Source organism: Microtus pennsylvanicus, chromosome 4 (assembly GCF_037038515.1).
Source record: "Microtus pennsylvanicus isolate mMicPen1 chromosome 4, mMicPen1.hap1, whole genome shotgun sequence".
Lineage (NCBI taxonomy): Eukaryota > Metazoa > Chordata > Mammalia > Rodentia > Cricetidae > Microtus > Microtus pennsylvanicus.
The window spans coordinates 20,853,086-20,880,661 of record NC_134582.1 but is presented as its reverse complement, the minus strand read 5'-3'; the positions used below and the strand labels follow the sequence as shown (position 1 = coordinate 20,880,661).

The 27,576-nt window shown below is 46.2% G+C and overlaps 1 protein-coding gene across 4 annotated transcripts in view; it reads left to right on the top strand.

Moving 5' to 3' along the window:
• Nedd4l (NEDD4 like E3 ubiquitin protein ligase) overlaps positions 1-27,576 on the top strand; it is a 315,839-nt gene that overhangs the window by 94,720 nt on the left and 193,543 nt on the right. For all 4 annotated transcript variants that reach the window (XM_075968476.1, XM_075968470.1, XM_075968469.1 and 1 more), the window contains exon 2: positions 1,277-1,350. In XM_075968476.1, coding sequence (XP_075824591.1) covers positions 1,277-1,350 — 74 coding nt within the window. The remainder of the gene's footprint in view (positions 1-1,276; positions 1,351-27,576) is intronic.

Sequence of the window (27,576 nt, the reverse complement as noted above, 5' to 3'; positions counted from 1 at the left end):
CACGGCTCTTCATCTCAGTTTATGTTACTAGTGACCCAAACTCAGACTTCTGTGTCCTGGGCTCAGTCTTCCTTCTATGCCACACCTCTATCCTCAGGTGTTCCTCAACCTTTGACCTCTCACCTGCTGCCAGTGTGTTGGTGTCGGTTACTTTTAGTAAGTAGATGTAGGAACGTATTTCTGTTTTTTATCTGAAGACCAAGTGCAGTGCCCACTGTGTAAAAGATACTTAAATACTAGACTGAGTGAAAGAAGTTGATGACTGGATGGATGATGAAAAGTTGACTAGCCAGTTTGAGGTTACCTTTCAGAATGAGGCTGTTACTTCTTTGTATCAGAAATAGGAAATTATTTTTGCTCAGTAAAACTGCAGCTTGAAAAACACTTGGTTGTTTTGTTTTAGAAATATTTCACCACATAAAACTTCCTTCTTTTCTATCTCTGGTCACATTTATAAATACATACACTTGAAGGATAGAATTACAGTGATTTTGGTACCTGGTTATTAGAAGATATCACCTCAGTGGCTCCCGTGGTTGTGTTCTGGGTACAGCTGGGCAATATTTCCACAAATATCAGAAGTAATTGATATTAATGACCTGCCTACTTCGACTTGAACTTGTGCTTTGTTAATCTGCATGCTGCAGCTTCCAGAATCTTAACATCTTTTCCCTTTGTGTGTCCATTGTCATTCCTCAGAATGCCATCTATCTACCTTGGTGTTCTGTTTGTTTGTTTTGTTTTTTTCTTTAAAGACAGAGTCTTTCACTGGCGTGGAATCCAACAAGTCAGCTAGACTTGCTGTTGGGTGAGCCCCAGGGATCCACCTACCCTGCCTTCCCAGCACTGGGATTACAAACTCATGCCATGCCTGGTTCTTCTCTGTGGGTTCTGGGGATTGATTTAGGGCCCCGTGCTTGTGTAGCAGACTCTTTGCTGACGGAGCTATCTTGCCAGCCTCCCGTCCAGATTTATATATACACAATCAGGGTCTTGATACATAGCCCTAACTAGCCTGTACCTCACTGTGTAAGTGGTCTGAAACTTGTACTGAGTTTCAGGATTATGTCACCATGCCTGGTTGGAGTCTGAGCATTGTAGACCAGCTGTGCCACCTTCTGAACTTAACTGTGAGCAGGAATCGCCAGAGCTTGAACTGAAGTATATTTCAATGTCAGACTGAGTAGAAATTGCCCACTTGAAGCTTCCAGTTGAGACAGTTGTCTATTAAGGGTCAGTTTTAACCTTGTTATTTTTCCCTTTCTCTTTCTAACAGGTGGAATCCCGTATTCTCAGAGTAAAAGTTGTTTCTGGAATTGACCTCGCCAAAAAGGACATATTTGGAGCCAGGTATGTTTGATTTTTTTGTGTGTTTGGGGGAACGGGACAGGATGGTCTTCTGGAGAAGTTGGTAAACTTTTAGAGGGTGGTGTTGGGGATTGAACCTAGGGCTTTGTGCATGTCAAGTTCTCAACAACTAAATACATTCCCAGTCCCCCTTTACTTCTTCTGTTGAGACAGCAGCTCACTAAGTTGCCTAGGCTGGCTTTGAGCTTGTGGTCCTCTTGTCTCTGCCTCTTGGATCCTGGAATTAATAGGCCTGAGCCAGAAGGCCTGGCTGGTAAAAGCTTTTCAAAGTTAGATGCACATCTTTCCCACCTCCAAGGCTTTTGCGGTGCCGCCTGGGAGGTTGGTTTAGTGCCTAATGGTGATGCAGGTAGTCAAGGGTAGTATTTGCGTGGGTATCTAATTGTGATCTCTAACTGTATCTCCTTGGTAGCTAGCCGATTCCCCCATGTACGCTGCTGACTGCTTGAGGATAGGTTCTAGTGGAATTTTCTTCCTCCCCTCAGTTTGGGGATATGACTCTGCTTATTTTTAACACATCCACTGGTTGTGGCTCCATGGATTCTGGCAACTCTGAATCAGAAATATTTGGGGAAAAAAATGATGTTGGTATCGATCATGTAGAGTGTTTTATCCTCACCTGATATTATTTCTTAAACAGTACAGTACAATAGTGATTATATAATGTTTAGGCTAAATATTAGGAGAGATATAAATGTGATTTAAACTATATGGGAAAATATGCATTGGTTATTTGCAAACACCACAGCATAAAATTTTATATAAGTAACATGAGTATCTATCTGAGATTTGGGATCCTTGGGAGGAACTGGAACAATTCTCTACAGATGCAGAGGGAAGGCCTTTCTTGGTTTTGTTTTTGTGCTTTTAGTTCCTAACTAGGATAATCTAAAACTATATTCTGTTTTTTTGAACTGAGTTTCCTTACACATGTAATTGACGTGCAGGGATGGGGTGACGGGGGTGATGCTGGCGATTGCTGCTTTCTTACTGATGCCCTGGCTGAGTGGCAGTGTGAGCCTTCTGTGTGCATTAGCGCTTGCGTTTCCCATACTGCTCGTGATATTCCCTGGCCTTTTGGGCCACTTATGCTCTCCCTAGGGTGTGGCAGTGTGTTATGAGCAGGGGACAGAATGATGGTGAAACAGCTTGGACAGATTTGAGCCAGACTTTGGAGCACAGTGCTCCTGAGCTTTGACCCAGTTGAGACCTAGAAGTGTTCAAGCCTAGCTTTCTCATTTATTGTTGAGGTGGTTTGACAGTGTTCACAGAAAGCCCAGCTGCTCCCTAACACCACCACCAGGCTGGCAGTTTTAGAAGCATAAGTAGACAACCTTCTATCCCTTCTCCAAGGCTCTTTTTATTTTGTGTTGGAATGCTCTCGAGTGCAGGTGGCTGCCAAGGAGTCACGTCATCAGGTTCCGGCTGGCCCCCTGTGTTTTAGCCCTATGGCCATCTTTTGTCTGTACCTCTGCCTGGCAGGAGACCCTGCATGCTGAGGCCTCTTCCCATGTCGCTCTCTGACTTCCCCCACCCACCCAGAGAAAGCATCTTCTGCCTGTCAGTGATGTTGCCCCCCTGTTGTCTAACTGACTAGATGTCACACACCACTGAATGCTGCCTATTAAAAATAATAAGTTTATAGACTGAAACCTAGAACTGAAGCAAATGTTGGAGGGTTGTTTACAGACCTTTCCTTCTTTCCCTCTAGCTCTCTGGATGTGTCCCAGAGAGCCTTGAGTGTCTGCAAACCTGTCCCCTCCCGGCACTGACAGTAGCCTGTGCTGTGGGGGATGAGTGAGAGGCGCACACTCCACCCAGATGGTTTTTTCCTTTGACTGTGAACTCAAACTGCCGCCTGCCTATGCACCAGCAGAGAGGAACCTGTCCTGGAGGTGGGGACAGGAAAAGCCCGTGTTTCCCTTCTTCCTTTCCAGGGCAACCCTGTCGCTGGTTCCAGGAATCCCCACTCCTGCTAATCTGAAATGACACCCTTTCCATGAATCCTGGAATTCTAAAATTCCATCCCTATCAAAACACCACCTTATATCCTGCCCCCTCCCATTCAGCTCAGATGACCTTTAGAAAACTATTTTTAATTGTGCGTAGGTGCCCGCGTGCCATGCTGTGCATGCAGAAGCCGGAGGACACCTTGGTAGAGCTGGCTCTCTCCTTTCACCTTTAAGTGAGTTTGGGGGCCTGTGCTCAGGTGCCAAACTTACAAGTGTCCTGTAGCTGGGCCCTTCTGCTACCCTTTTTCCTTTCTTAACCCCTTAACTGCCACAGACAACACTGTGGCTTTTCAGCGTCTGTTCCCGGTTATCTGGAGGCTTCTAATAGTTCCTTCACTTATTAGTAGTATTATTTCACATATTAGTATTATTATTTTACTTATTATGGAGTTAAGTTATTCAGCAGAGGCATCTTAACACAGGGCGCTGCCCCTCCTTCCCTTCCTTCCAGGAGATCTCTGCTCTTAGAAGTGGGATTTAGAAAGTCCTCTTGCCTTTGGGGTTTTCTTTTCCCTTTTTTTCTTTTTTGGTCTTGTTTTAACCTAACTCCTTTGTATTAAAAAAAAAAATTAGCCATGGACTGGAGAGAAGATGCAGAGGGCCAGGTTGAGTTTCCAGAACCTACACAGTGGCTCACAACTGTCCACAACCCCATTTCCAGGGTCTCCAGCACCCTCTTCTGAATTCTTCAGGCACCAGGCCTATGTGTGATATATACACACATACATGCACATACACACACACAAACGCAATACATACATGCATATCTATACACATATGCTCATACACATATACATGCGTGCACACATGCACATACATATGTATACATATGCACATATGCACCCACACACAGGCAAAACACTCAATTACATAAAACTAAATAAGTAGGTTTTAAAAGACATTTTTTTAAAAAACTGAATTTGCAGTCCTGTTTCTTAGTTTGTCAGTAAGATCTGGTTAAAATTGGATTCAGAATTTTAGAGGAACTCAGGAAATTTCAGTCCTAAATTCTTCCAATCTGTATGAAAACAGGGACTTTTCTTAGAGAGTAGATAAAAAGGAAGATGCAAGTTAGAAAGACAAAGAGTATAGCCTGATGGATCAGTGCCAGGAAGGGACCCAGAAATGGAGGGCCCCTCCATTCTAGACCAGTAAATGAGAATGCCCCACCACCTTTCTCCCCTCCTCTCCCCTCCCCTCTCCTCTTCTCTGAACACGAAGGACGCGGTGGTTGGTCCAGGCTGGGGCAGGTTGGCATCTTGCTCTGGGCTCCTACTCTTACCATCAGAGCGACAGGGCCCTGGACTGGAGACTCCAATCTGTACTGGCACCAGCAGCAGCCTGAGGAATTCTTTTCAGAACCTGTGTGCCCGTGGAGGTCAGAGGATAGCTGTTCTCTTACTTAGTACAGGTCTTGGGTATTGAGTTACCATTAGCCTTGATGGTAGGCCCCCTCTGAGCTGTCTCCTGCCCCTGGAGTCGGAATCTGTTAGGAAGACATTTTAACAAAGAGTTAAACCTGAGGATTAGCAGAAAGAGGCAGTCAGGGGAAGTGACTAGGCTCAAAGGGTTTCCAAGACTCTTTCCCCCACTTCTGTATTTTGGGGTCATAAAGTGGCTCCTGGGATGCCTTGGGTAGAATAACAGTCTGATGAAACTTTGGGTACAAGGGTTGCACAACGAGGTAAAGATATGTCCTTTACCATGGGGTTTCCTGTGAGAGTATCCGAAAATTGCAGGTTTTCAGCTGGGCAGGGATTAAAGCATCGTTGGTCACCTGTGCTTAGGCTATAGCCATGGACCATGGCTATGATAGCATTCTTCCCCTGAAGTATCTCTGTACAGCAGCATTGTCATGTCTTGTGTAGATGACCTCCAAAGCAAATATTGTTAATGTACTGAAATTCTTGACTCTTCAACCAGACTCTGGGGTGAAGGGGCCTTTTCCTTTCCGGGGTTCCCCTATTTCCTCCCCCCTTTTTAATTTACTTCTTTGCTGTTTTCTGTTTGCTCTGTGGTTTAATACTTTGTCTCATGACTTTGTATTTCCCCGATGGCCTTCATTCTCTTTCCTCCTGACCTTAACACATCTTTCAAAACCATGGCATGTCCATGAAGCAGATAGCTGTACCCTGCAGTGGAAGACTGGAGTCCAGGGAGAGCCCTCAGTGGTCAGTCAGAGGAAACTCTGAGGTGTCGTTAGACCTTGGTCATAAGCACAAGTGCAGGTTTTGCAATGTGTTCCCTTCCGTTCACTGTGTCCTTCAGAGCCCTGGGCCAGCAAGCGTCCTCCCCTCACCCCCAGCCTGTCTCCTCAGTGTTCTCTAACCCAGGTCTCAGCAGATCCCAGTCTCTCAGGCAGAAGTTAGGGTAGGAGTTGGAACTCTCACTGTGGAAAGAGAACAGTGGAAGTTCCTTGACCCAAGACATGACAGAGAGTGATGGTATGGAAGACCGGGGAGACTGCATGGCATATTTGTCCTGCATGGTAACTTCGGGGTCCTTGTGGAGACAGTACTTCCCCCGTCTTTGTCTTTCTGACCTGGTGGTGTCAGCTGCCAAAGGCTCTAAGACCTGGTGTTGGTAGAGCTGCCCTGTGGCGGCCTAGCGTTCCCTCAGCGGGAATTCACCAGTGCTTTCTTGAGATGCCTGTGCCGAGATGCCCTTCTCCCTTTTGGTTCCCTGGGCCACAGTCCAGCACTCAGGATGCAAGATTGTTTTTCATCTCCACTGTGGCCAAGTCCAGGGCTATTAAAGGGATCCTTTGTTCAGAGCAGATTGGCCGTCTGAGCACTGGGGCTGGCTGCCCATGTGGAGAATGGATGAGGTAGAGGTGGGGGTTTCCCTGCCAGCCTCACCTGGAGGTCAGAAAGGGACAGCCACATAGTTCTCCACCTGAAATTGGAACAGTTCTGTCTGAAATCAGCGCTGTATAGAATGGGATGTCAAGGCATAAGGGGCCAATGGAGTCTTTTGTCACCTGGGTCACAGGCATCCAGTCTTGATTTTCTCAACAATGACAGAAATGTTAGGTGATTCTTTTTTCTCCCCTCCAAGTTCATTGTTTGTTTGAGACAGTCTTGCTCTGTCCAATTGACAAGGCTAGCCGTAAGCTCTTGTTGGTCATGCCTCTGCCTCCTGTGGGCTGGGCTCCCATGCCTGGCTCCGGAACAGTGCAGGGCGAAAGATAATCTAACCTTTAGGAAAATGAGAGGCCAAGGGAACACTGAAGTGCTGTCAACTAACTGCAGGGTCACGGTGAAGCCTGGCTGCTTCTGAGGCTCTTTGTTCCAGCAGCCTCCCCAGGCTCGCAACTCTGCCTTGACCTCATGCAACTTTGACTGGTACATTTGTATGTGTGTGTGTATGTATGCCCTGTGTGTATGTGTGTGTGTACCCAAGTGTGTATGCCTTTGTGTGTGTGTGTATGTATGCCTGTGTGTGTACCCGAGTGTGTATGCCTCTGTGTGTATGTATGCCCGTGTGTGTACCTGAGTGTGTACGCCTGTGTGTGTATGTGTGCCCGTGTGTGTACGTGTGTGTACCCGAGCGTGTATGCCCGTGTGTGTGTATGTATGCCTGTGTGTGTACCCGAGTGTGTATGCCTGTGTGTGTATGTATGTCGTGTGTGTACCTGAGTGTGTACGCCTGTGTGTGTATGTGTGCCCGTGTGTGTACGTGTGTGTACCCGAGCGTGTATGCCCGTGTGTGTGTATACCCAAGTGTGTACGCCTGTGTGTGTATGTATGCCTGTGTGTGTACCCGAGTGTGTATGCCTGTGTGTGTATGTATGCCTGTGTGTGTACCCGAGTGTGTATGCCTGTGTGTGTATGTGTGCCCGTGTGTGTACCTGAGTGTGTACGCCTGTGTGTGTATGTGTGCCCGTGTGTGTACCTGAGTGTGTACGCCTGTGTGTGTATGTGTGCCCGTGTGTGTACCTGAGTGTGTACGCCTGTGTGTGTATGTGTGCCCGTGTGTGTACGTGTGTGTACCCGAGCGTGTATGCCCGTGTGTGTGTATACCCAAGTGTGTACGCCTGTGTGTGTATGTATGCCTGTGTGTGTACCCGAGTGTGTATGCCTGTGTGTGTATGTATGTCGTGTGTGTACCCGAGTGTGTATGCCTGTGTGTGTATGTGTGCCCGTGTGTGTACCTGAGTGTGTACGCCTGTGTGTGTATGTGTGCCCGTGTGTGTACCTGAGTGTGTACGCCTGTGTGTGTATGTGTGCCCGTGTGTGTACGTGTGTGTACCCGAGCGTGTATGCCCGTGTGTGTGTATACCCAAGTGTGTACGCCTGTGTGTGTATGTATGCCTGTGTGTGTACCCGAGTGTGTATGCCTGTGTGTGTATGTATGTCGTGTGTGTACCCGAGTGTGTATGCCTGTGTGTGTATGTATGTCGTGTGTGTACCCGAGTGTGTACGCCTGTGTGTGTATGTGTGCCCGTGTGTGTACCTGAGTGTGTACGCCTGTGTGTGTATGTGTGCCCGTGTGTGTACGTGTGTGTACCCGAGCGTGTATGCCCGTGTGTGTGTATACCCAAGTGTGTACGCCCGTGTGCCTTTGTTTCCTTGTGTTCAGTTCACGTTGGCTTTTTTTTTTTTTTTGAAACAGGGCCTCTCTCTGGCCTGGACCTCACTGATTAGGCTAGTCTAGTAGGCCAGGAAGCCCTAGGGATCCAGCTGTGTCCACCTCCCCAGCACTGGGATCACAAGTATGTACCCTCACGCTTGGCATTTTGGACATGTGTTCTGGGAATTGACCTCAAGTCCTCGTGCGTGTGTGGCAATCACTTTACTGACTAAGTTTTCCCCACAGTCCCTTGGCTGTCAGCTTTGTTAGCTTCACCTCTCATGGCCAGGACTGAACTTTATTTTTCCCCTTGCAGAGCTTGCTGCAGCCTCTAGTGTCCCTGAGAAATAACTTAATTAAAGTCTGTGCGAACGGGGCCCACTCCTTCTCTGCTTCCCGAACCCTTCTACTGTGACTGGAAACTCATATTCTAAATGCGCCCTGAAGTTGTTGCTTCTTGTATTGGCCTCTGCTTTTCACCTTGCCTGGATTCTGTTTCCGTCCCGTGTGGCAGCTGCTCCCTTGTTTCTTTCTCCTTAGCCTGTTCCGGTGGCAGCAAGCCTGTAGAGGTCCCTTCCCTGCGGTGACCCATAGCTCAAGGAGGCGGAGCCGCTGTTGTCCCTAGTCTACAGTGAGTCCCTGCAGCTCCTCTTCCTCCGGCTCTCACCTTGTGTTTAGACACCGCAGCCTTGCTCCATCACTGTTGCAGGCCCCGGGCTGGGATGTTACCGGAGTCAGTATACTGACTTGAACTCTTAAGGGCAGTGTGATTGGAGTGTCCAGTAGCCCAGGCCTGCCAGCCCAGGCATGGGTGTTTTCTTCCTCCTAGAGGTGCCGTGGGCTCCTTATCCTTCTCCCTTGGGCATTCAGGGGAAGCTCCTGTTCTGATTTTCACAGGGGCTCTGGGGACGTAGCAGAGGATGCTCACTAGAAGTCACAAGCCAAGTTAGTGTGGAGAGAGGAGGCTAAGGGAAGCAGGCTCAGGGATGGCAGGCAAGGAATGCTGGGCTAGTAGAAAAGCAGGCATTTGATGCTGATATTTGTACACATACCTCACGGACGGATTCAGTCATGTCACAGTAGATCCCAGAAGTTTCTCTTTGGATAAACAAGGCCAAATTGGGCCTAGGCATGAGGGTCAAGGCTCTTACACCAACCCTGAGCATTAGGAGTCAGGAAAGAGCCAAGGACGTAAGAGATGGCTGAGGGGAGCCCACAGGTGCTAGGGGTCGCCTCGGCCATTATCCTGCTCACATGGAGCCAGTGAGGTAGGTATTGCTCAAGCATCGAGGGTGCCACTGAAGCAGCAACCGGAACTCGGTCAGCAGTTGCAGGTGGGATCAGCAGGCTTCTCCCTTTACCCAGGAAGTCCTCGTGGATACTCTCCAATGGGGCAGGTACAGGTCCTGCCGTCGGAACCACAGTGAAGTGTGCAGTCAGGGTAGGTGAGGCAGGAGGGCAGTGAGTCACGGTATCTCATGCTTATTGTACACATGGCCCGTGAGGACACCGGCCCCACACAGATGACACAACAGCCTGTGGATGTCCTCATGCCAACAGAGGCCTTTTGTGATGGCAGGGACTATGGAAGGTACCGCATCTTTGGTACCACCTTGAGCTGAAAATGAAGCTTCAACTTCTAGCCTAAGTCAGTAAGTACCTGGGCCTCAGTTTGAGTCTTGGCGTACAGTTGTCAGAGTCCAACTTTGGCATTGTGGATATAAATACCTTACACAGCATGAAGTGGCCATGTAGACAGGTTGATCCCTTGCAGCTGACGCCTTTGGGGCACTTAGAAGTACAAGGATCTTGGTTAGGTGTTAGCATTTGTGACCTGGGTCACCTTGGCCTATGTGTTCTTCAGATCCTTGTTCAGGCTTCTTGACAAAGGGTACAGTCTGAAGAATTGGTGGAGGGGGGAATCTCTCCTGTTAAGACATTAATGTCTGTGCTGGAGGTTTACTTCTGTGTGGTGTGGCTCTTTGCACTGGCCGTGCACACACTAACGAACACTGCATAAGTGCCTGGGCTGAAGGTTTGAACTGTTTACACACAGTGTGCATTGTTGGTTTTCTCTGTTGTAGGAACTTAGGCAAGCAAGAGCCAGTCAGTCACGGGTGGAATGCTGCTCTTGAGGGGTGAACGTTCAGGCATGGGCTGGGTCCTCAGAGCAGGTAACCAGTGGAGATCTTGCACACTGAGGAGTATGATCAAACTACTTACTGTCCGTAGAAATCCGTGGTAGCTGACAGGCACTCTTTGAATTGGGACTGTTAGATTTAGTATAGATATGCTTTACTAGGATGATCTGGAAGTTTCCTCTTAAACGTAAATGTAGAACACCTGTTCTTTCTCAGCTAAGCTTGAGGCTCTAGACTTCGGATCTTTTGTCATAGGTGTAAGCAAGAACCGAATAAGGTCAAGTTTTCTATAACTCTCCCAGCTTCTCCTTCTTGGGGTCTTCTTGATCTGGAGTTTCAGGAGAAGAATCGGAGACAGTACAGTTACTCTTTAAAATGAAAACAGACTAGCTCTGGGAGCTCATGTTTTCTTATGGAACTTTGAAATAGTTTTGTTTCTGAAAGGTCAGAGTGTGTGGGGAGCCCTTAAAAGACTGGGTCACTGTCATGTGTGGGGAGCCCTTAGCACTGACTTGCACATGGTTGGGTCACTGTCATGTGTGGAAAACCTTTAAAAGATTGGGTCACTGCCATGTGTGGGGAGCCCTTAGCACTGACTTGCACATGGTCGGGTCACCGTCATTTGTTCCTTTGACTTCCTCTAGTTTGAATTCTGAAACAAAGGGGCTGACGGTCTTTGGAATTACAACATGTAGAAAATGCCCTCTGCTCTCTGATTAGGAATCATGAGACCTTAATGCCCACATCCCTGTGTGTAATAAAGGCCCACAGCCCTAAGGCACCAGCTCACTTTGGCCTCCTTTCTCTAGATCTGAGTTACTGTTTTCCTGTGTTGGCATCATCAGTTTTCCCCCCAAGAGTATTCAAAGGCAAAGGACAATTAACATGATCTTAGTCCCTAAATGCTTCAGCTCTTATCTCCAAAATCAACAAATAATGCCTCTGTAACCACAGAACCGTCTCACAAATGAAAAGTAATTGCCAGATAGACACCATTACCTAGTCCATTAACTGCAGTCCCATAACTGTCTCTAAAATGCCTTTTCCAGCTGGGCTGTTAAAAGTGGACTGAGATGCCCAGATTGCACCTAATCCGCAGGTCTGTTGGACTCTGCTCTAGACTGGTTTCTCTCCTCCTCTGAATGACTGGCAGGTAGGCTTCGCACTTACCGCATCAGATTGTTTCCCGGTGATGCCATCAATTAGTGAATCCATGTGCTTGTCTGAGTTTAGTTTCTGTTACCGTGACAAAACACCATGGCCAAAAATCAACTTGGGAAAGGAATGTGTTTCTTTAACGACTTGAAGGTGACAGTCCTTTATGGAGGGAAGCCATGGCTGGCCCTCAAGGCAAGTGCTTCGGGACAGAGGAACATGTTGGAGGAACACTGTCTACAGGTTTGCTTGCCCTGGCTTCAACTATCTTTCTTAAAAAGCTGGGCCCACTTGTCTAGGGATGGCACTGCCCACAGTGGACTGGCCCCTCCTCCATCAATTAAGCAATTAAGAAAATACCATACAGATAAAGCTACAGGCCAGTGTGATCTAGGAAACTCCTCAGCTGAGATTTCTTCTTCCTAAGTGGCCCGGGGAAGTTGACAGCTGAAGCAAACAATGACAGTGCCCTCTTTCTTCTGTGTTTCCTGTATATTAGACATGGAATTTAAATCCTGGGGACAGGTGACACATCACAGTATCTGGCCATGCCATTGTCAGGAGTGCCAAGATGGTTCTTGGGTTGGATCCCACCAATGTCAAGTATTTTTCCTCTAAAATGACAATAAGCAATTAATCAGTGAGGTAATTTGTTGGCTGTATTTTATAATATTTATGTAGATTATTAGTTTGTTTTGTCTCAAAAGATTGGTGGTTGGTTTTGCTTGTTTGTTTTGCACCCTTTTGGAAATACCACATAAGACAGCCCACCTTCTTTGGTTTGGGCTGTAAATACCCTAAGTCCCCCTTGACCAGGCTACAGTAAGGGGACTATTGACCTCCATGGACTAGAACTCCACAGGTCTGTTTATTTGCTTGTGGTTTTCTAAGACAAAATAATGTGAACTAACTTTTGGAAGATTTTTTATTAAAACTCCAAATTTCCAGGCTTCTCAGAGTTCGTGGTGATCTAGACAGGCTAGAGTCGGTGTGAGGGCCTGCAGCTGGATTTCCCCTCTAGGTAGCACTCACTGGGCCCTTTGAGTTCCAGCGACCTCATCCTTCTTGTATTACACCCCGGCTATCTTTGGTGGTAGACCTGAGCCTGCGTTTGGTGTTTCCCCTGTGCAAGTGTCTCTTGAATAGACAAAGTGGACTGACATCTCCAGAGCCTGTGTGTAGGGCCTATAGCTTCTTCCCCAGCCTCCATTTCCCTCTGGTGGCCCATTGGAGCAGCCTGTGTCCCAGGCGTTGCTGGGAAACACAACAGCTGCAAAGCTAATGACCTTTGAACCAAAATGTGTTTGTCTTAAAACCTTCGCATCAGGCAGCGGATTGATGCTACGATTCATATGGAATCCCTAAGAACCTGGTCTGGGTCTCCACCCCCACCCCAGGAAAACGCCAAAATGACCTGAAAGTGTAGTAACCTCCTCTCCCAGTTTACCTGTTAACATCTACATGGTTGTTGCCATTTTATGTTCACTTCCTGGTCTTTATATGGACGAGTACAATCTCCTTTAACAGTATGTAGCACATAGCTTGGAATAGCATCCGTTTCCTGGAGGTGAAGGAGTGTGGCAAGTTGGTGAACGCCCAGGGCAGCTGTCTCTGGGCTGTCAGACCCCAGGCTTGCTGTGCTCAGTCTCATCAGCATAGGCCTTCCCCAGGGATCTTGAATCATGGAGAAAAGACGATGGTGGGTCTGGCGTACATTCTTACAAGACCAGGATTTCTGTCTGAACACTTACAATAATACTTCTTTCTAAGTTGTGGGTTTGGGGGAAGGGAACATCCCTGAAGTTGTTTATTAGTAAAATAATAAAGTGTGTCCCCCGCTTTCCCTGCCCTCCCCATCTATTTATAAAGAGCAAAAATAACAGGACTCATTCCTTCCTGATTTCTAAACTGCAGTGCTATTGTGGTCGCAGGGAAGCTGATGTAGTTTCAGGACCTGCTTGGCTCTCATTAGGTGCTTGATGGATTTCACTGGTGTGGCCAGCGTGGAAAAGCAGCTGACGTTCTGTGTGTGGTTCAGACTTGATCCTCACAGGCATCCAGGGCAGAGTGAGGATCGTCACGGGTAAAGAAGGCAAATGCAGTCTTTGGCTCTCTGTGGAGTGCTAGGTGCACTCTCTATGTCTCCCTCCAGCCATGTGCCCCTCTTTCTCCTCATGGTTTCATTGAGTGCCTGGCCTCTGAGCGCATGCCTGAGAATTCAAGTATAAGGACCAGAGGAATTGCTCTCATGGGTGGCGAAATGATCCCTCCCACATTCATCCCCCAAGGAGGCGGGAAAGGTGCACCCTCCGCCTGTGACCCATTTCCATTCCTCTGGCTATTCTTTACCATAACCAGAGTGCAGCCCAGGAGGCCTTGGGGTGGGGGTGGAGGGAGAGGGCGCTCCCTAGAACTGCCATGCGTTTGCACTCACTGTTGAAAATTAAATGTTCCTCTGTACCTAAAATCAGGCTTTTAAAAATGCGTAGGACAGAATCCATTTTGAAAACTGGTCAATGGGATTCCACAATTCATGCGCATATGGTGTTTGCACGTGTGTGGCTTCACATGGATAGATGGGTATATATGCATGTGTGTATGAAAGGCTGAAGGTGATCTTGGGCACTTTCCTCTTGTTTATTGAAAAGGTGTCTTTTTGAACTCAGAGCTCATTGGTTCCAGCTCGCCCCTTCCCTGCCTTCCTGTTGGGATTACAGCCAGCTACCTGCCTGGCTTTTCCGTGGTTTCTGGGAATGTGAACTCTGGTACTTGTGCCGGAAGGTACTTCATTCACTAAATCATCTCCCCTTAGCTCGCCTAAGGTACTGTGTTTCTCAGATCTCATAGATGATAGGGAAATGGGTACAGATAGGCAACAGATTATCTGAGACTTGTGAGGCTTAATCTACTGAGAAGCATTGTCATGTACTTATCAAATTATTTTCTGATAAAACTTGAAAGACAACCATTTTTCAGACTAAGTAAAAGAATAGGTTCTGAAATGGAGAATAAAACCCTTCCGGAGGTTTATGTAGTTATCTAAGTCAGAAGCCACTGCAGTGTGTTTGTATGTGTTTCTGATTTTTTTTCCAGTAAAGGTTCACATAGATAGTTGAGCTTTAGCAGGACGTAAGCCTCTTGACAGCATCATAGAGCATGTTCGAATATATAAGCTGTGGAAAGCACAGACTCCCCTTCATGATTTGGATGAAATCCACAACGGTGAGATGGTAATGGGATAACAGGATTGACGGCGCCCACATTTCTTTGACCCTTGAGATTGGCAGCCCAAAGGCGGGGTTTATGGAGCCAGATGGTGTGTAGAATGTGGCTGGACAGAAAGGGTCTGTTACAGAAATAGAAACCGACTGATCAGGACCCCAGCAGAGTCTGTCTGTTCAGACCCTTCCTGAACCACCCTCAGTTTTAGCATCGCTTCATCCCCTTGGGCCTAGGGTCTTCATTTATTGATGGCGGGTTGCTACACAGAAAAGCAGTGACCCTTAGAGAAAGGCTGTTATAGTTTATGGCTGCCTTTGGAGAAAAGAGGTTCTGGTTTTCTGACTTGAAGAAGAGCCATCGTTTCTTTCCAGCTTGCTTCATGGGTGAGGACAATGTGGATGAGAGCGTCACTGAAAACCTTGCTTCAGAGACTTTTCATTTGGGCATATTGTTCCTGGAGTCCCAGCTAAATAAATGGCTGTGTGCCAGTAGCCTGCAGGAGTGTATTGTATGGGGTATTGATTTTCCATAGCAGATAGATTTAGAACCAGGAGGAGGGTATCAATAGTATTTGCTCATGGTTTCCAAATTAAATTCTTTAATGGAGCTTCTGCTGGTGGATGACAAAGAATAATTTTGTTAGTGTTGACTTTTAGAGCATGAGGAAGTTGGATTCCTAGATATTATAGCAGCTTTTATTTATTTTTCTTTTCAAGGGCAGCAAGCTTAAATAGAGTTTATGAAGCTTTTCAATATACACTACACAATTTAAGCTGGATAATGGATACATTTGCAAAGTGTTTTTGTCTTAGCGAAAGTAATTATTCTCACGCTTTATGCATAAGACACATGAATAATAACTGAAGTTGAATTCATGTTCATGCAAGAAGTTGCAGATCTATAACTGTGTGTTAAAATCAAATTATTGCCCGTTTTCCTTCCTGAATATTTTGGAGACTTATGGCAAATAATGTTTAATAAAGAATCTACAATCTGTAACTGCCCAGTGAATTATTAAAGGGCTGGCATTCTTCCTGGACAGCAGCACAATTGGCAAACAGACACCTTGACTCTAGTGAGTGTTCCTGTGTGGCTCCCGGAGGAGAGGCTGGTGAAGAAGCCTCTAGGCTGTTTGCAGTCCTGTCCCTCCAGGTTCTAGGTGCTCTGTTGTGCTTCCCTTGCTGCGCAGTTGTTGTCTTAATCACAGTCATTGTAATGCTAAAAGCTAGTCATTCACAGCGGGAAAGTATAGGCATTTGAAAGAAAGACTTCCACATTTTAGTGGTTGGGTGAGAAATCAAAACGGGAAAATCATTCTGAACAGCATCGCAGTTTTCTCAGTCAGAAAGCAGTGTTATTGGTTCTGTCAAGAGCCCCCTTCCCTTGCAGTCATTTGGAAGTTTCTTGGAAACAAAGGCTTAGTTGCTGTTAGTGTGTGCACGTGCATGCATGTGCCTGGTGTATCTGTTAGTGTGCGCATGTGTGTGCATGCGCCTGTGCCTGGTGTGTCTGTTAGTGTGTGCATGTGCGTGCATGCGCCTGTGCCTGGTGTGTCTGTTAGTGTGTGCATGTGCATGCATGCGCCTGTGCCTGGTGTGTCTGTTAGTGTGTGCACATGCATGCATGTGCCTGGTGTGTCTGTGTGAATTCAGAGGACAGCTTTGTGGAGTCAGGTTCTCTCCTACCTTTGTATGGGTCCCAGGGATTGAACTCAGGCTGCTAGATATATGGGGAAAGCACCTTTGACCCACGGAGCCACTGCACCAGCTCAGTTGCAGTCACTGAATATAGTCGATCCTGACAATATAGAAATTGCACACTTCTCTTTTCCTACAGCAGGTTCCCCATAGTATAATTTCATGTCCTCTTGTTATTAAATGTATAGACAGATCTTGTTCTAAAAAATGAGATTTCCTGCTATCTAATGTATAATTTGGATTGTCTTTACACAGTTTCTTGGCCTGGAATGTCAAATCTTTTATATTCTTTCTCAGGAATGATTCATGCACCCACAATGGGATCAACTGTCCTTAGTTCGCTGTTCCCTCTTGTCTCCACATCTGGTTCTCAGTGTTTGGAGAGGGGACTTTCTCTACTACAGTCTGTCTTAGTTAGGGTTACTGTTGCTGTCAAGAGTCACCATGAGTACGGCTACTTAGAAGTGAAAGCATTTCATTGAGGGCTTGCTTATAGTCCAGAGGGTGAGTTCATGAGCTTCACAGTGGGAAGTGTGATGGCAGGCAGAAATGCAGACATTCAGGCAGGCAGGCAGGCAAAGTGATGCAGGCAGAGCAGGCAGGTAGACAGGCATGCATGCAACAGCAGACAAGCAGGCAGGCAGGCTGACAGGCAGGCCTGACACAGCAGGCCAGCAGGGCAGGCAGTCAGGCAGACAGGGCAGGCCAGTCATGACAGGCACAGCATTGGAGCAGTAGTTTAAGAGACCCTCCATGGTGTTCTTTGCACCTTGCCCTTAACTTGTACAAGCAGCTGCAGTTAGTCCTTTGTGTCCTCAGAAGCTCCACAATTTCTCTGTCAGAGTGGCCACATCACCCCTAGCTTCTCCCTCTGCATCTCCAACTCGTCACCTTCCTGTTTCTTTGGGTCCATATCCCGGGTCTCTTCTGTACAGACAGGCCTTGACATTGGTTCCCTCGCCGGTGAGGGCACTGAGTAACTGAGGTGAGATTTTTCCCTCCCTGGCCTTGTGAGGCCCATGTGAGTAGAAGAAATTATTGATTATGGCCCCATACTGACCCAGGACACCAAGTCTGTGAAGGCAGCTACCCACTTATCCCCTGTATTAACTCCCTCTCTCACTGCTGGGGCATAATGCCTGGCAGAAGGACTTGAGAGAAGACAGGTTTATCTTGGCTCACGGTTTTAGAAGACCCATGGCAAGGACAGCAGGGAAGCATCCACAGCCGTAGGTGGGAACAGCATAGGCTCCTTCATTTTAGCATTAGATTGGAAGCGGAAGACTCGGGCCAGACCAGAGAGGAAATACCTCCAGGTTCTACCAGCAGCAACCCAATTCTGCTGGCCAGGCCACACGTCTTAAAGGTTCTACATCCTCCGCAAACGGCCTCACCACCTGGGAGCCAGGTATTACATCAGTACTGAAGTCTGAGGGGGACATCTCAGATTCACATCACAGCCCCACGTATGCCCTGCCTGCATTTGGCAAACTAGAACTCCTTAAGTAGCCTGTCTGTATAGCTCCTCCCTCTGGACTGTGTTTTTTCCCTGTTCTGTGCTCTTCTTGCTATCCTTGCATGCCCATAGTATCACTGTCTGAATTCACTAACTTTCTTGTTCCTTTTGTTATTCTTTAGTAAAGTGTTTTTTAAGTATCCTCTCATTCTATAAAATAAGTACGTTATAAATTTTAATAATATAAAATTCTCTGTAGCGGAAGAGACCTGGTAAGACATCCTCATCAACGTAGACCATGAAACCCAATATAGACCACAAGTTCAACAGAACCGCCACATACGAGCTGCGTTGCCAGGGCATAAATTGAATTTCAAATTTCAGAATTTTCTGTACGTGCACATTGAGTTATTTTTGGCTCCTCCTTGCCTTTAATATTAGCACAGATGCACTCTTTTGAAATAAAGCCCCCATTTTATTCTCCATTCTACTACCCTCAAGTTCTTAGAGGTGGGAATTGTGATGTATCCCAGTGTGAAGGCAGGCCTCTTGAGATAGTCCTCCTATCTGCTGTGGGGCCTACAGCTCCCTCTGGTGGCCAGATCGCTAGGTGCGTTTTTCATTCTAGACCATGGAAATGCTCTGTGAATCTCATGCTCATTCTTTGGCGTTCTCTTGTAAAGAGTAATATTCATTCCAGTCTAGTTAGTTTGGGCACATTCATTTTCAAGCAGTCACACCCAGAGGAAAGAGTTTATTTTTGCTTTAAGCAACATCTATTTTTTTTGCATAGCTGGAACTTTTAAGTTGGTAATATAATAGCATTTAACATTATTTGCTCCCTTTATCTGCCAAATAATTTATAATATCCTCTAAACAAGATAATTGGCTGATGAATGCTGTCTTCTGGTGTGGTCTTGTAGACACAGTGTGGTGCCGGGCACTACCAGTTTCAAATTTTATGGATCAGAGCTAAAATAGTTGTCCAGGCTTCCTTGGACAAGGAATTTCCAGGCTGGTATTGTCGACACAGATAAGACCAATATTACTCTAAATAGTTGTCTCTGCCCCTGCAGGGAGCAGGGTAGATCATGTCAGAATAGTTCGGATGTGGCCTTGGGATTGAAAAGCCTTCCCTTCTGCATAGGGCTCGCCCTGAGCTCTGCAGGGTTTGCAGTACTGCAGTGAAGCTGTGTTTGGACAGACAGAGGAGGACCGAAAGCCTGGTTTTCCCTTCTATCTTCTCTCTCTGTGGCTCGCTTCATAGTAATAGCAGGTGTGCCGTGTTGACTTTTGTAGTAATATGAGCGGTGGGGCTGCATCCCCAGCACCCCGGCCGCCTGGCTAGTTTATGCCCTGAAATAATTACACGGAAACTGTATTCTTTTAAACACTGCTTGGCCCATTTCTATCTAGCCTCTTCTAGGCTAATTCTCACATATTAATTTAGCCCATTTCTAATCATCTGTGTAGCGCCCCTAGGTGCGCTTACCGGGAAGATTCTAGCATACATCCATCCTGGGTCGGAGCTTCATCGAGTGTGTCTGGCCTGGCGAGGGGAGCATGGCGTCTCTCTGAGGAGTCTGCCCCTGAGAGGAGAACTGTCGAGTCTCTGAGCTCACTTCCTCTTCCTCCCAGCATTCTGTTCTGTTTACTCCACCCACCTATGTTCTAAGCTATGAGCCCAAGCAGTTTGTTTATTACTTAGCCAATGAAATCAACAGATTGATATATGACACTCCCACATCAGACTTTCAAAGTGAACCTCAGAGGGCGCCAGCAGCAGCAGCAACTTCAAATTCCTAATTCTTGCATGCAGGTCTTGTTGGTTATTTCTCTGGAATGCTTGAATATTATTTTTCTGTTTTGATGAAATCCTGCTGGGGACAGGGGAGAAGAGAGTCAGTGAGTCTCGGTGGAGGAATGAAGGAAGTCTTGGGTACTCTGCATAAATGGCTCTATTTTAGCCAAGGCCTCAAAACCAGGCAGCTGTGCTTAGAACAGCCAATTGTTTCTCACTGACATCCTTCTCCTCCTTCGCCATCATTTAGAGCCTCAAACCTTGATGGAACAGCTGAGAGAAGGGCCAGCCACGTTTGCCTGGGACAGAAAGTGGGGAGGGACACTTGAGAACCAAGTGCCATTTCCGGTGGTTGGAGAGTAGTTTTTGCAGACATTCACATTTGTTTCAGAGCCAGGGGTATAGTTCTTACCGCCTTTCAGTGATCTTAGGAATGGATGTGTTTTTAATATTCCTGTTTTTAATCAGAAGATAGTTCATTCTAATAAGATAATGGTTTCAGGACAGCCCCCAAGGATGCTGAGACTGTATAAATACAAACTATTACTGTCCATTTTCTTGTCCTTGAGAAATCCAAGCGTACAGAGCGAGAACATAAATAAAGGAAAATATTAAGGTGCTCTCAATTAAGCTGGAAAATGTCCTGACACCTATACCAGGACATGAGAAACGGACTGGCAGCCAAGCGAAAGTCAAGGGTCTAGAGGGAGGGTATGATATGTCTTTACCGAGCACTGTGAGGCCATCCATCACTGTGGTCCATGACATCAATCTCCAGCCTGTCTCCACCACCTTGGTTTATCCTCCGGCTATTCATGTTTGGGGCTTTACTAGCAGAACCTGCTAGATAGAACATGGTCTTGAAAACAGCAAGTAGGTGGCTGACAGTGTTGATATCCTTCGTTTAGTTATAAATACTGCAGGCAGGCCTGAACTTGGGTGGACATAGTAAGGATCAGAGATACCTTTAGGAGAACCCATGGAGAAAAGGCATCCGTTGCTTTTTTTTTTTCAAAAAAGAATTCCAGCAGTGCAGTAGACTGCGTTCCAAGTCATTTTTCATGTTCCACCACACAGAGAATAGTGGATGTGAGATGGGCGATATTTTTACTGTTAAACTTAAATATTGTTGATAATATTAAAAGTGTTGTATGCTGGGGAAATCTCAGTAGAAATACATGGAGCAGGAAAGAAGAGACTTTCTTAGCCCCTTCCCTCAGTCTCACAGAGGCTACCCTTGAGCATTTGCAGTTTGATGTTTCCCCTCTGAAGTCCAAATATTGCTAACGTTACAGGATCCAGAGACTTGGGTAGTTAAAGTTGATTAGACCAGGGAGCTCCCTGAGGGAGTGGGATGAGAGGCCTCATGTAAAGCTTCCTGCAAGGGAGCTTTCTTTCCTGTGTTGACAGAGCTCTTCGCCCAGGAGGTTGCAGCCCTGTTGCAAACCCAGGCTACTGTTGCTGTGTCTCGGGTCTGGTAGTTTCCAAAACTGTGGGGAATAAATTTCTGTCTTCATAAATGAACCAGCCTCCAGTGTTATTTTAAGGAAGAATAAAATGGACCATGACAATGACACAGGTAGCCTCTTGAACCTTTCTCCGTGTGTATTTGGTAGAAATGGATGGAGGATCATGATACTTAATTTATTTTTTAATGTGTGTTTTGATGAGGTTTTGGTTTGAGTCACAGTCTTGCTCCATAGCTAAGGCTGGCCTAGAACTAACCATACTGGAGTTATGCAGACCTTCCTCTCAGCAGTCTTCCTACCTCAGGCTCCCAAATCCTGGGATTAAAGGTGGGAGCTACCATGCTCTTGCTGATTTTCACTCCCGTTTCGAGCTGCTTCGAGGTCACTATACACATGTTTCTGTCTTAAGCATTTTCTGTGGCCGCATAGCATTTGTGACTCTTCAGTGGCCGTCATATTGAAGGGCAGTTGTCACACTGAGACCCCAGGCACTCAGCAACAGAGTGTACTTGTGGTGGAAGGAATGGCTTACATGGCCATCACGGTCACTGCAGTTGAACCCTTGCCATTTGTGCCTTAGAAATAAAAAGACATTATTGAACCCATAGCATGCTCTGTGCACTGTGGATAGGAATGAGACATTAGGCAAGGTCCATGTCTGTTCAGCACACTGTTTTCATCTCTTAAGTCATTAGCTGACTGCAAGGGGAATGCCCTTGAATCTGCCCTAGACCAACTTTCTACTGACAACCTGGGTTGCCCAATGTCTCCGCATAGGTTAGGTGCTCCAAGTAGAGGTTGCTTGGGCAGTGCCAACTTCATCTCTTCCCCTGGATTAACTTCCTACTGACAGCCTGGGTTGCCCAGTGGAACCTGTCTCCGCATAGTTAGATACTCCAAGTAGAGGTTGCCTGAGTGCCAGTGGTTGCCTGGAGGTGGCGTTTAAATTGGTATCTACAGCACTTGTTTTTAGCTAGGGGTTAATAATCCTTCATTGTGCTTCTGGCTGGGTGGAAACACTATCTCCTGTTCTGAGCTCAGCTTTGCACTTGGGATGGTGCTTTCTGGGGATTGTGCATGCCTGATTAGACATTCCCTTTTGAGCCCTGTCCTATACTCCCGTGGCTGCTTCTACATTTTATTCTTTCCTATACCTGTGGGCATCTTTTCAGATCACTTTTGCACTCTTGGCTTACTCTGGCTTTAATTTGACTCACGATAGCTTTGCAAAAGGGAAAACTTAAAATTTTCAGAGAGATACACTGTTTTGAATCATTTTTGGTTATTTAGCATAGATCTTCTATCTTTATAGACTATATTATTCATTTTAACTCTTGGAGTCAAAGGAGTTATGGAAAAAATAGTTATGAAAGAAACAATTACCCAAATGAGGTGAAATTGGTTAGGGATATTGTTAGGGGACTGAGGAGGGTTCCTGGTGGGATCTCTGGCCTTGCTGCCACGGTCCCATCAGAAATTGCTGCACTCCAAAATAGTAGTATCTTATAGTTCCGAGACCATTCAGCCGTCTTCCCACCAGCAGCCTGCTTGGGTACTTCTGAATGTGAAGTGGAGTCAGGACACGCTGATGACGTTGCCACTCACCCCAGAGCCTGTTAGATACATGCCAGGCCAGAGAAGCAGTCTAGAAAAAGAAAATTTTTCATGAAGTGTTGAGCTTAGGGTACAAAAAGGTAAGATTTGCAAGCCCCTCTGACCCTTCTCTTGCCATGGCCTCCTTGTCTCCCAGAGAGGGAACACTGAGTAAGTGTTCACATGGTGGTTAGCAGTAGGGGTGGACAGCCTGGCCGGTCTCTTTATTGGTAGGAGGACAGTGCAAATGTGTGACTGCCCAGGGACACATGTTCCCAAAGTGAGGAACGTCTTCATTGAGACAAGACAGCGGTGACCAAGGGCTGCAACAAGGATGTCTTGAATTAGGCTCACTTGCCCCATCAAGCTGCTGGAACCAGTTTTCATAAGAGCCAATTCCTTTCCCACAGTGCAAACTCTAAAGCTCATATCTACCAACCTTAAGGTATTGTGTGTGTGAAGGGGCAGTGTGTGTTTGTTCCCGTGTGTGTAGGGAACATACATATGTGTGCCCTTGCTTGTGAAGGACTGAAGTCAGCCTCGGGTATTATTCCCCAGGGGTGCCGAATGCAAGTGGACGAATGCAGGTCTTTCTACCAAAGTCCCTTGCATGCCTGGTACTTCTTCTACCAGTCTGCTACATTGGGGCACAAACGCGAGGTAACTTTCTGACTCCTATTCATACTGCTTTCTCAAATCAGAGCTGAGCCTTGACCTTCTCCCGCAGTGCCCTTTGTCCAGCGGGAGGACTGGGAACAAAAGGTGCTTCTTGCTTCTTTCACCTTCCCAGGGCTTCCTCTCTGTGTTTCCAGTCCTCCCAGACAACCCAGGAAGCCTTTATCCTTCTCTGATATACAGTAAGCAGCTGACACCTCCTGGGAATCTTGAAAATCATTCCCCAAAGCAGCCACTCTGCAACAGATGCCTATTTTTAGACTCCATAAAGCCCACATCAGATTTTTTTTGCTGCCTTTCTCTCTCTGCTCTAAGCCTGCTGTTTGAAAGACAGCAGGCTCTTTTGTCTTTAAAGTTCAGCACTGTCTGGCTAGCTCACACCTTGAACTCTACAGCCCTGGAATGCACTGGAGCCTTTTCTTCCCTCATTCTGACCAAACTCCAAACCACAGGTAATAACCTTTACACCATAGAAGTGGAAACAATACATGAGGGGTAGAAAATCTCTTCCAAACGGTGCCACAGTTAAGTGAGCCAAATTATATTTTGGTCTGACTTAAGACTTGATTTATCCCATATGCATTTAACTAATTCTCTAGACTCTTTGAACTCTTGCCTCTCCAAGTGGCTGTCTGAGATGAGAACACATTTGAGGGTTAGTAGCATAAAGAGCTATCAAGTTGACGCTATCAAGTTCAATAACAAACTCCATAAAACAAGATTGAGGTGTTGACATGGAGCCTTGACTATTTCCTGGTCAGGCTGGAGTTCTTTCTTTGGTCAGCAGCATGGCTCTTTCTTTTATATGCACCCCTAGGTTGTAACTAACCACAGCCCTGTGACTTTAAAGGAAGCAATAAGCGCAAGAGTGAAAGGCGGCTGTGATTCAGTCACCATCAGAAACACCACGTACCGTACGTGTCTCCTCTGCTGGCTAATCATAAGTCAGCTTGACACAGGCTAGCGTCATCTGAAAAGAGGGAGCCCCGGGTAGGGAAATGGACCCATAAGATTGGGCTGTAGGCAAGCCTGAAAAGCATTCTCATAATTACTGATTGACGGGCCCAGCCTGGGCTGGTGGTCCTGGGTTCCATACAAAGCAGGCTAAGCAGACCACGAGGAGCAAGCCAGAAAGCAGCACCCTTCTGTGACCACTGCATCAACACCTGTCTCTAGGCTCTCATCCAGCTTGAGTTCCTGTCCTGACTTCCGTCTATGATAGACTGTGGATGCAGAAGAGTAAGTCAAATAACCCTTTCCTCCCCAGGTTGCTTTTGGTCGTTGTGTTTCATCCCAGCCACAGTGACCTGAACTAATTCATCTTTGGTCCATTTCCCACGTATCCTTTCTTCAGCCTTTATATCCTTCATATTGGGTAAACAACAACAACTACAACAAAATCAAGTCTCTTTTATTTTTTCATTGAATAAAATTATAACAGTTTAAATTAACCTTAAGTTGGCGAAATAGTTTATAGAATCCTCTCAAATTCACTTTAATAAAACTAAGCTAATTATTCTTTTGGGCAAAACATCTTTTTGAATGGTGGCTTTGTGGGGTCAGTGAGGAGATTCAGTTTGAGCATTCCTCCCTAATCTTAAACATATGAAATGTTCCATGGGCCAAATCTGAGGTGCTGATATAATGCCACAGGCATAAAGTTATCTAGCTAATCATGTAACAGGCAGTAGTCAAAACACAGGCCCACTGAAGATAGTTGTATGAAATGTTCTGCAGGCTGTGTGCACAAGGTGTGTGTGAAACATAAGTGAATTTCATGTTTACAATTGGGTTCCCAGCCTGAAATTTTCTGAGTAAGTCTGGAGTCCATCCACATCACTCCTTCATCCTGTGCGTGGACCTAACTGATACTCAGCCAGTGTTCACGACTAGAAAACAGTGGAAAGGGTACGGAGCAAAATACTGACAAGAAAGCAAGCTGGCCAGAACGAGGGCTGGAATATGAGCTTCAGACATCCATCTCTGGTGAGCTGCTTGTGCCATGTGGACCCCAACTTCCTAAAGACTCCAGCCCCTCAATACAGTAGAGAACAATCACTTAAATCATGGCTTATGGAGGCCATCAGAAGATCCAAGGGTATCTAATTATGAAAAAAACTATAGACGAGGATAAAGATATTAAAATGACATTATTTAGTCCAAGGGAACATATATACTTTACACCTACCTTCAAAGACTCAGGGGTCACTGCAGAAAAGGTGACAGAAAGAGTGTAAGAATTACAAGTGCTGAACGATTACAAGAAAACATTAGCTTTTGAGCATCGTGAGGCAGCTACACATAGGAACTTACGGTGGCTATGACACTATGTACGAGACACATGCACAAGCACAAGCCAGACCAAATCCCAGCATGCAGGGGGGAGCTGGGTATGAAGCTCACTCCTAGCTGAGGAGCTATTGGCTACTGTTAGGTGCTGAAAGGAAGAGTCAGTGTTCTCTGAAAGTGTAGCCCCAATAAATGACCATATTCCAGATATGGCCACAATTCCAAGAATATTTGGGTAGCACAAATTGCCCTAGAAGGGAGGATAAAGCAAAAGACACAAAGTTGGGTGGGAAAGGGATAGGGAGCTGAGTTGGAGGAGAAAAAGTGAATATGATTGGGAACTCATTGCACAAAATTCTCAATCAACTAACAGTGGATTATTTTAAGTGGTGTTAAGAACTGTTTAATGATTTGGAATCATTCTGTAGCATAGAGTCAGAAGCCAGCTGCAAGTGAGTAGGAAAAACATGGTACAGAAATGTAGATCTGAGTGTCTACACACTGATGACAGAGAATAAGGGGCTTCTGGGTATTTAGCTTTCAGAGAGAGAGAGAGAGAGAGAGAGAGAGAGAGAGAGAGATTGATTGATTTACCTTTAAATATGTGGAAGTGTATGTGTATGTATGGGTGTGTATACTTGCGTGAGGTTGTTGAGGCCAGAAGAGGATGTTGGACCACACCTCCTAATGTGGGTCTGGAAACCAAACTCAGGTCCTCTGCAAGAGCAGTATAAACAGTTAACCACGGAGCCCTTTTCCCAGCCCCTTTCATTCAAATAGTCAAGTGTCTGTATGTATGACAGTTTTCTTGTGAAGAGTTTGTAGCACTGTACTGGATCCAACCAAAGAGCCAAGGAACAAATCTACATTGCTTTCATTGGAATCAGAAAGGGTTGTTTTAGTTTTAGGAAATGAAGTTATCCATTTGGGTGAGAACCTCTGATTCTACCCATAGGACGTTTTGCACTTCACAATTGAGATCTCATACTCTGTGTTCAAGAGCAATTTGGAGCATAGAGCTGATGACTCCAACGGACCTCTGAATGAATTGATAGTGTCTTTGCCCATCCCCTGCCTTTGGGCTTCTACAGAAGAGGCGGTAATGACTTTGACACTCATCTTTGCTTCTACATTCGAAGCCTACTTCTTATCACAGGGAACAAAGTAATGAATGTGTTCAGAATTGTGTTCAAACTCTGAGCTCCAGGGCTCTGGCCTCGGTGGCTGCGATTTCAGAATTCAGAAACTGTGTTTATTGGGATTTCATGGCTAAGTTCCCTGGACTAGACTGTCTGAAAGCTGACTCCAGTATAATTAGTAAATTACCGAGAACAACTTTAGTGCTGTTTTGCGTCGTGGCTCCAAACTTTAGTTGTGAAATGTGTGCATGATGGCCCAGTCACAAAGCTCGAACTGGATGTGTTCAGAATGTTCAGTGATGTTATAGCACAGATCATGACAGTTGTTGTGACCTCAGAGAGTCCCCTGAGAGCGGGCAGAGAGAAGCAAGCTCTGACAAGGATTCATCTGGGAGATTCCCAGCAGTGGAGCGGCTCATAAACAAATGGAAGGAGCCTGCCAGTGGTTGCTGGGCTGGGATAGCGTTTGATTAGAGTTAGCTTTTCAAGCCTGGGCTCCTGAGTCCTGGAACTGAAAGAGTGATGTCACCATAACATAGAAGAATACTGAAACCCATTGTTCAGGATCACAAATAATCTGTTGACCCAGGCTGCAACGTTAGGCCAAAGCATGACAACACTCACCAAAACAACCAGCAATGAAGCCAACAGAAAGGATATACTGCCTTGTGCCCTGGGCGACTATGGATGCAGCCTAAGACAAAATCATAAACTGACCCAAAACATCGTAAGATTGGGGTGGGGAACGGCTCTAGGCATGGTTCTCTAGAATGAATTCGGTAGAGGATCTGGAGTATTTTACTCTATAGATGACAATGTTGTGTTCTGATGTCAAAATATTGGACATGCCTCCAAGTCGGTACATTGAAAATTCCTTGAAAAGATGACAGCAAAGACACGTGGATATCTAGGATCTATGTTCCTGGGCCAAGCTGAATGCAACTGGACAAGAGCTGGTTAATTTCTGAAGGCCTGCATCTATGTTCT